Source organism: Apium graveolens, chromosome 9 (assembly GCF_009905375.1).
Source record: "Apium graveolens cultivar Ventura chromosome 9, ASM990537v1, whole genome shotgun sequence".
In the NCBI taxonomy this organism is placed as follows: Eukaryota; Viridiplantae; Streptophyta; class Magnoliopsida; order Apiales; family Apiaceae; genus Apium; species Apium graveolens.
Window position 1 is genome coordinate 250,215,406 of NC_133655.1, and position 9,693 is coordinate 250,225,098.

Below are 9,693 nucleotides of genomic sequence, written 5' to 3' on the forward strand. Positions count from 1 at the left end.
TACTCATCAATGCAATCGCAAGGTTATAAATAGAATAAAAGCCAGACTCAAAATAATTTATAACACTTCAATTCTTATATCGGAGTTTTACATGGATTCATGCTTTTATTCACAACACAAAAACAACATAAATATGCTTATTTGACCGTGCAATGAGTGAGGCCCACAAAAGATATATACAATAATACCCATGTAGCGAGCGTTATGTTAGTGGATCCCAGACCATAAAAAGCCTTAGGTCACTAGGAACAAAGTCCCCTAAGAACTTAATAACTCGAGTATTAAAGAGCCCACCCGTGATCAATTATGCATGAACACATATTTTTTCTTTTCTTGTTTTTTTCTTTTTTTTTAATAAATTTCTGAACGAGTACATTTCGCTCCATCTCGTTCAACCCTTGACTACTCATATAAAATAAGTCGGCTACTAGGCATTTGACACCTAGCCACAACAACTAGCAATGAAATCCAATTTTCTCCAATTTTTAAATATCCATGTTATTTAATTATTAAGAGAATATCCTAAATTCTAAATATAAACAAGCGATTAAACCTCGACAAACCAAATAAACCATGACTAGGATCTAGCCCTTAAGCAACCTATAAGACTTATTGAAATACAATTGTCTCTAGCATGCAAATCAACTCGATAAGACTTAACATCACTAAACACGACATTACTACACTGGCATTAATATCACAAACCAATCGGAAAAATGATCTAAGGGATCATGTTATTATGCAAATGCATGAAACTATATGCAACAACTATCATAAAAACTACAAAAATAAAAAAAACTACTACATGGAAAATATGCAACTATGTGAACTAAACTAACATGAATATGTAACTATATGTGATTCACACAAAACACATTATCCTTAACTACTACCCCAAACTTAAAATATTCACTGCCCTCAGTGAAGGTAATAGCAAGGAATAAGGCATACCTAATCAGAACCAGGATCATCACCCTCAAGGGGTGGAGTGTCAGGAGTGTCTGGAGGCGGATACACGGAATCCTTACCGAATACTGGCTACTGAATGTCAACTCATGTGGCTCTGAAAGCAGTCCCCAATGCCTGAGTGAGATCATGTACAACCCTGCTATGGATGTCATGCATCACATCCATCCTCCTAGCTAAATGCCTATATTGTGTCATACTCAAACCAGCACTGCCATGTGCTTCCTTCTCCTGTTGCTGCTGCGATCCCGAAGGACCAGCCTCGTCTCCCAACTGAGCTCTCCAAGCTGCTCGACGAGCCAGTGAAGTCCCACCAGGATAAGTCTGATTCGCTGGCCTTCCACCTGGCAGATGGTCATAAGAATATCTAAGCCCCTTAGGATCGGGCTTCCCACCATACCACTCAGTCATATTCAACAATGTCGAACTATCAATCGGAGCACTAGGGAGCTGCAGTTGCTCATGTGCGGGCCAACAAACGTCAACCGCCACACACAACTTTGTCACAATGGACGCATAGGGTATCGAACCCGTAGTACTCCCTCGCAAGAACCTCAGAATACCCTGATGGATCATCATTCCAAGATCCACATAGTCTCCCTGCAGAATACCCCATAACAAACGCGCACGCTCCATAGTAATCTCATGCACGTGAGAAGATGACATGATATTAGCACAAATAAAAGAATTCCATGCCCGTGCAAACCTGTTCATGCACGAAGCATGGAACGTGGCATACTCATTCGTGCCCTTATTGAACTTCCAATGAGTCTCAGGAACACAAAAGGTAGCAACAATCAAATCCAAGTTAAACTCCTCCGGAGTTTTCTCGTTCTAGTTCTCCTGATCCTCCTTCCTCTCGGGCTGCTCAATCACCCTACGAATCACCTCAGCACTATAGTCCACCGTCATCCCCCTCACCACGATGAAACCGTTCTTCTCCGCCTTAGCATTATCATATAAATCATGCACCACATTCATGGGCACAACGACGGGTGTCTCGCAGAAAACAACCCAGCCCATCTCCAAGATCATCTCCAATAACTTACCATCTTTCTTTGATGGCAGAAAACAATGCTCCTTGGCTATAGGCTTCGAAAGCAGCCTCACATATTCCGCCTCAGCCTCGGGAGTTGAAAACCTAGGCCTCACACCACTTGCACTCGAAGAATCGGTGGTGCTAGTTCTTACTTGAGTTCGCTGTCTTTTTGATGCCATTGAGATTGAATAAGTTTGAGAGAATAGAAGTTTGTAAGAGAGATTTGTGTGTTTGAGAATTTGAGAAGTGATGGAGAAGTTTGTGTATAAGTGTATGTATATATAGGAGATTGGGAGAGAATTAGTTATGGAAACTGAGTGGAAATTGATTATGAGAATAATGGGAATAATGGGTTTGATTTGGAGAGGGAAATTTGAGATGTGGAAGAGTAAAATTCGGGTGGGAATTGATTTTGTATTAAAAGTCCCGAATTTATCTTCTTTTCTGCCTTGTAATTTTTTTCGAACACAGGGACCCAGCGCGGCCACACGCGACCTTGGCGCGGGCGCGCCATGCTACTAAAATTTCAGCGCAACCGCCCACCAGGCCGCGCGGGCGCGCGCGCATTACGCCATAGATTAGATTCCGCAACCCCAAGGGACCGTAACTAAAGGCCAAAAAAGCGTTGCTAAAGGCCAAAAAACGGCTATGGCGACTCTTTTCCGAGGTTGCAATTTCAGGCGTTGCCATAGAGTTTTTTGCAACCCCGGTGACACCCTATTGCAACCTTTTTTTATCCGTTACAAAAACGTGCTATTGCAACAGCAATGAGGTTGTAATAGGTCTTGAAAAGTGTTACAGTAGGGTTTGGGCTATTAGTACAATATTTGTGGGCCCCATTGTGGGGCCCACATGTGGGGTATCGATGCAACCTTTTTGCAACGCTGTTTAGTGTTTTTTGTAACGCTTTTTAGTATTTTTGCAACACTTTTTAGTGTTTTTTGCAACGCTTTTTAGTATTTTTAGCAACGCTTTTTAGTGATTATTAGCAACACTATAAAGACCTATTGCAACGTTTTAATAAAAAAAATGCTCGGAACTATTTGTAAATTAACATACCCATAAATAAGACCATTGTCTTAAACCAACACAATCCACAATCCACAAATCATAAACATCAGTCCACCAACCATCACCATACTACCACTACCTTCACCATACTACCACAACCTTCACCATCACCATACTACCATCCTTATACCACTAATTGTCTACCAACCATAAAAAAAGCGGAAGTTTAAACAAGTTAAAGTTACAATTCAAAATCTAAACATAGAATGTTGCTAGAACACTTCTAACTAGGTAGAACCACCTCCAGTAATAGGAGTGACCATGGTAACCGGAGTACCATCATCATGGTCACTTGAAATTGTATCACCTCCGGTAAAAGGCACATAGTATCAACTTCAATCTTTGATAACTTCATACATAATTGATCATTTCCAAGGTGAAACTGGTGGTGATGGTTCAGAAGTTCATTCAGCAATAACTCAACTTCCTCAACAAGCATAACTTCACTCCCAACTCCTTTGAGCAAAGATAAAAGCATTAGCTGCATAAAACAAAAGCAATAACTAAGTCAGAATTGTATCCTTTCTAGTCGTGCCATCACTGCTAGATGACAATAATTGGAAAATATTCGACTTCAGCAAATGAATTATAAACTCTACTGTGACAAAAAACTGGAAGTAAAATTCAGTAAATAAGATTCTAACCTTTCCATATGCAGAAAGTTTAAGAGCAAGTTCAAGAATGATCATATTAATAAATTCATAATCCAGATGAAATTTTAATGAAGCATGCAGTAGATGTAAATACACACATATAAAAATACAAATACTATATGTAATTATACAATTGCTAACCTTGGTGAGCAGTAGCAAGACTTTGATGATCCAAGAAACAAAAGATTTTCAGACAAATTTCTGGAGGCAATCTTTCCATCTCTTTTATATCTGAAGTACACACACTTGTTAGAGATTATATTTATTTAAAGGGCCATTTTTGCAGGACTTCAATCTCTCTCTCTCTCTCTCTCTCTCTGTGCTATTACAATCTCTCTGGCACATCTGACAGTTTACTTTCCTATGGACCGATTCATCTTAGCAAAACCCACAAAAAATGGATGCTAAGGTAATAGAGAGGACAGTTACAAGCCCAGTTTAGGTACTAAATCTTCAGATGTTTATTTATGTCTCATGTATTATGTCTTCACTTCTTAAGTCATCACTGATTAAGTCTGATTACGGTTTCTTATAAACAGAATGTTGAGATGTCCTATATCTACATCATTATAGGAGTAGTCCGTTACTATCTAATCGAGAATGGGAACCCTGCCAGAAAACAAGTCGAAGCCGCTACATGCCTTTTGAAGGTCAATTGTAGGGAATGGCTTTCGAGCTATAAACAAAATTGACGTCGACTGGTATAAACTGTTTAAATCCTGTTCGACCTAAGTTCTAACTTGTTCTTTAGCTGATGCCCTTTATAGTTTCCTGGTTCGAGCAGATTAAGAATCACCACGTAAAACAAATTAAAGATTCTCAATAAAATGTTTGTTTTTTTGGATAATATGCAGCTCATTGCATAGTTTTTCAACACTTTTTGACCAAGATATGAGCGAATGACAGAATTTGTGATTAAGCTCCAAGTTAGAAGTTGCATTGATAACCAAATAAACAAGAATATCGCAGAAAAAGGTAACCTGGAATACAGTTTTTCCCATAGAATATCACAGCAGCCATCTATCAATTGGCAAAGTATCACACTGAACATGCAAAGTCAATACATCTGGTGCAGAAAATGAATGTCAATATTATATGTTTACAGTGACAACTACTTCTTCTAAATCAAAGTATCACATTGAACGTGAAAAGTTTCCTGAAAGAGACTAGGGAACTCTGAGAGTTGCTGCCTTGTCTAAAAAACAGTCAATTTTCTATGCTAGCACCACTGCCACAACAATATTATAAGTACCTATTTCTTTTTTACAGGATGGCTTGTTGTCTAATGTCTGCTATATGGTTCAGCAACCTCTCGCATATCAAACACAGTCTGCACTAGAGTCTGAAGTCCCAGATTGTCAAGAGCAGACTGGAGTAGCATGAAATTCATCATAGTTGTAATCATACTGGGAAATCACTAAAAGAAATGATATATTATTCAATCTTCGTGACTAAAAACACAAAGTTTGAATTGTTTAACATCCGGCATCAACAAAAACACACTCATGAAGATAAATACATCAAATCAAGATGATAATGTACTTGTAAGATATTATGCGATGTAACATAGTTCAAATATGCAGCCAAGAAATAGGTCAGAATCCCAATAAATATATAAGCAAGTAACGTGATGTGAGCAACACTCCTCGGGTTCTATTGATATATATCTGATATGGGTACAATAAGAAAATAGTGAAGCCTTCAACTTTTTTGTTATCAATAAATCTCTAGATGAGTATACGTAGAATGCCTGAAACTCTCTTTAGAAAAATCAAGTTGTTTGAGTCTAAGGTACCAGAAAAAACACTAAATTTTGATGTTGAGGAAGAGTAAAGGATGGCCATAAGCCTCAATACACCCGACTTGATAGAAAAGAATTAATTAGGATTAACCAATTATTTTAGCAGGGTATATATGTGCGTGAGAGTATGTTCCAGAGAAAATTCAAATAAAGTGATAAGTACAACAAAAGGATGTACCTCTTGAGTTATGAATGTCCATTTTGATTCTGTCAGCAACTTGGAAGAGTTAGCAGGGAGGTCTTTCTCAATGTCATCTAACATAAGAGGTTGTCCATCTGTATACAGTGTAATGCTTATAATCAACTTGGTTCAAAGCACAAATAAAATTATATATATTATAACTAAAAAAAAAGTACATACTTGACTGCATTTGTAATGAGATCAAAAGGGTTAGATCCACCAATAATAAATACCAGATGACTCCATTCAAATATATCTAACACCTGGATCTCTTGCAATTCACCATCATTCTCATCATCGAACCACTACAAAAAACATACACACAAACACATACATAATAAGTCACATACCACTTTCTAAACAAACATCCAAGTTATCATTCTGATTCCCCTGAAACAGAGCTCTAAAATCACCCTCAAGGATTGGCAATAAAAGACACTTGATTGAAGTAATATATACATCAAAAATCAAAAGACTTGTAATATAGATACTCGATTAAATCAAAAGACACTTACAAATTAAGGCTCTACTGAAGCAATTAGGAATTATAGATACTCGATTAAAAATTTTAGAGGCTTGATTCAACCTTGTATAGACTTGTAAAACTAGAATTAGGTCATATACAATACGATTAGGGCTCAATCGACTAAGCTTGTACGAGTTTGTGAGAGATGGGGAAGAAAAGAGATAGAGAAATCAGCGAGAAAGATCGAGAAGTGAGGAATGAGATGTGAGAGGTGTGAGGGTGAGGTCGGCGATGAGAGGGTGAAGTTGGCGATGAGAGAGAAATGAGAGTGTTTAGGAAATGATGTACATGGAAAATATCGGGAATTAAAAAAAATAGCCCGTGAAGTACAAAATTTTGGTAACAATAAAGGGAATAATTCCCCCCATATTTTTTGATGGCGGTTCTTAATAAAATTGATGTAATTAAAAGTAATTAACATCGATTCAACTGATGTAAAAAATAATTTTTATATTAATTTTTTTTCCGGTCGATATTACAAGGTGATGTCTATTTGTCCTGTTTCTAATAATAAAAATAAACAACCTGTTTCAACTTTTTTTGTTGTAATTAATATTATTATTTATCTTTCTGTAATGAAATATTATTTTTAATATTTTTTATGAAAAATGAAAAAAATTCAAAAATATATAAATATTATAAATAAATCCATTAATGACTTGTTAATTTATAAAGCGTTCAATTTATCAATATAATATTGTAAATCACTAAACTAATATTATTAACTTTTAAAAATATATAAAATATATATTTAAATTATTATTTCATTTCTATGTAAATAATTATTAACAAGTTAAATTAAAAAAATCAACTTTATATATATATATGTCATTTTGGTAACACATTTTGACTATACCGAACATCAAAAAAGAGGGGTTGCGATAGACATTGGTTTCGAACGCTAGTATTACACTTTTCTTTGCAACCCCAACGTGAAGGGTTGCAGAATCCAATCTATGGCGTAGTGGCGCAGGTTCTGAAAATTCAGCACGGCCACCCCGCTCTACAGGGCGGGCGCGCCGTGCTAGTTGGCCCTGAAATTTTCCGTTTTTTGATTTTTTTGTGTTTTTTTCTTTTCTTTCAGCTTCCTCTACCTACTAATGTACAATAAACTTGGGTTGCCTCCCAAGAAGTGCTTGGTTTACATCATTAGCTTGACGTAGAATCTCGAGATCAAGTAGACAATAAAACAGCACTGACCACCTCACGGTTTGCCGTATCCCCATAGTAGTGCTTCAATCTCTGACCATTTACCTTGAATGCTTGGCCTGGATCATTCTCAAAAATCTCCACAGCTCCATGCGGAAACATAATTTTGATTATGAAAGACCTGGACCATCTCGACTTCAATTTTTCAGGAAAAATACGGAGACGAGAGTTAAATAACAGAACTTGATGTCCCGACACAAAGGACTTGAGCACTAGACCTCTATCGTGCCATCTCTTGACTTTCTCCTTGTACATTTTGTTATTTTCATACGCTTGAAGCCGAAATTCGTCGAGTTCATTCAATTGAAGCATTCTCTTCTTACCAGCTACATCCAAATCAAGGTTCAACTTCTTCAAAGCCCAGTACGCTTTATGCTCGAGCTCCACAGGCAAATGACACCCATTACCATAAACTAACTGAAACGGAGACTTTCCCAATGGAGTCTTGTATGTTGTTTTGTATGCCCAAACAGCTTCATCAAGCTTCAAAGACCAATCCATCCTTGATAGATACACAAATTTCTCTAGAATACGCTTGATCTCCCTGTTCGACACCTCAGCTTGACCATTAGTCTGAGGATGGTAGGCTGTTGCAATGCGATGATTCGCATTATACCTTTGCATCATGACAGTGAACTTGCAATTACAAAAATGCGATCCCTCATCACTGATTATGACTCTTGGAGTCCCAAATCATGTGAATATCTTCTTATGAAGAAAATTAAGCACTCTCTTTGCATCATTTGTCGGCAAAGCCTTGACTTCCACCCATTTCGACACATAATCGACCTCCAACAAGATATACTGGTTATTACAAGATGAGACAAGCAACCCCATGAAGTCGATTCCCCAAACATCGAAGACTTCAACCTCGAGAAGCACATTAAGAGGCATCTCATCCCTCTCGGACATATTACCCACACGTTGGCATCAATCGCACTTCAAAACAAAGTGATGCGCATCCTTAAACAATATAGGCAAGAAGAATCCCGCTTGAAAGATCCGAGCTGTTGTCTTCTCTCCACCATAGTGGCCTCCATAAACAGTAGAATGACAGTATCGTAAGATTCCCCCTGTTTCACTATACGGAATACATCTCATGATGATTTAGTCAGCCCCTTGCCTAAATAGATATGGTTCATCCCACATGTACCACTTCACCTCATGAAGAAACTTCTTCCTTTGAGCGTACGACAAGTCTAGAGGCATGATATTACTCACAAGGTAGTTAACAATGTCTGCAAACCACGGTTCTTCCTCTTGCACTCCAAACAGCTGCTCATCGGGAAAAGACTCATTTATCAATGTCTTATCCTGTGAAGTTGCACTTGGATTTTCCAAACGAGATAGATAATCAGTGACTTGATTCTCAGTACCTTTTCTGTCCCTGATCTCTAATTCAAACTCCTGAAGCAAAAAAACCCATCTAATCAATCTAGGCTTCGAGTACTTCTTCGAGATGAGATATTGAATTGCAGCGTGATCCGTGAAAACTGTCACCTTTTTCCCAAGCAAATAAGATCGAAACTTCTCAAAACCGTAGACAATAGCCATAAGTTCTTTCTCAGTAGAAGTGTAATTCAGTTGAGTACCATTGAGGGTCTTACTAGCATAATAGACCATATGAAATATGTTATTCTTTCTCTACCCAAGAACTGCTCTAACTGCATAGTCACTTGCATCGTACATCATCTTAAATGGTTAATTCCACTCAGTTTCAGTTATAACAGGTGCCGTGATCAAACTCTTCTTCAAGAAGTCAAAAGTAGCTAGGCCCTCATCATCAAACTTGAACGGGACATCCTTCTCCAAAATATTGAACAAAGGTTTAAAGATTTTTGAAAAATCCTTGATGAACCGCCTATAGAAACCCGTATGTCCAAGAAAACTGCGAACTCCCTTAACAGAAATTGGTGGGGGAAGATTTTCAATGACCTCCACCTTGGCTTTGTCCACCTCAAGACCCTTACTAGAGACCTTGTGACCAAGAATAATGTCTTCTTGCACCATAAAGTGACATTTCTCCCAGTTGAGAACCAAATTGGTCTCAACACACCTTTTAAGAACATCGCCAAGATTCTGCAAGCACTCATCAAATGAATCGCCAAACACAGAGAAATCGTCCATGAACACCTCCATATTCTGACCAATCATGTCAGAGAAAATAACCATCATGCATCTCTAAAATGTGGCTGGTGCCCCGCATAAACAAAAAGAAACTCTTCTAAAGGAGAAAGTTCCAAATGG

General features: G+C 37.8%; 1 protein-coding gene across 14 annotated transcripts; it reads right to left on the minus strand.

The window, feature by feature from the left end:
* Positions 1 to 3,035: 3,035 nt before the first annotated feature.
* On the minus strand, positions 3,036 to 6,551 carry LOC141683235 (uncharacterized). 14 transcript variants are annotated; one of them, XR_012560192.1, is made up of 6 exons: positions 6,227 to 6,550; positions 5,892 to 6,016; positions 5,709 to 5,806; positions 4,982 to 5,098; positions 3,871 to 4,795; positions 3,036 to 3,557 (listed from the first exon to the last, which is right to left on the minus strand). XR_012560192.1 is itself a non-coding variant. In XM_074487938.1 (4 exons), the coding sequence occupies exons 2-4, from the start codon at positions 5,899 to 5,901 to the stop codon at positions 3,300 to 3,302; spliced, it is 366 nt and encodes a 121-aa protein (XP_074344039.1). In that variant the 5' UTR covers positions 5,902 to 6,016; positions 6,227 to 6,549; the 3' UTR covers positions 3,036 to 3,299. The 14 variants fall into 14 exon arrangements, 1 of the variants encoding a protein (XP_074344039.1); XR_012560190.1 differs by having other exon boundaries at positions 5,525 to 5,806; XR_012560184.1 differs by having other exon boundaries at positions 3,871 to 3,960; positions 4,710 to 4,795; positions 4,982 to 5,806.
* Between the last annotated feature and the right edge of the window lie 3,142 nt (positions 6,552 to 9,693).

Bases quoted from the DNA above. Each gene is read 5' to 3' on its own strand.
- LOC141683235 (XM_074487938.1), bottom strand. The intron at 3,558-5,708 runs GTACATCCTTTT...TGTTTTATGCAG, and splicing joins GGACATTCATAACTCAAGAG to CTAATGCTTTTATCTTTGCT.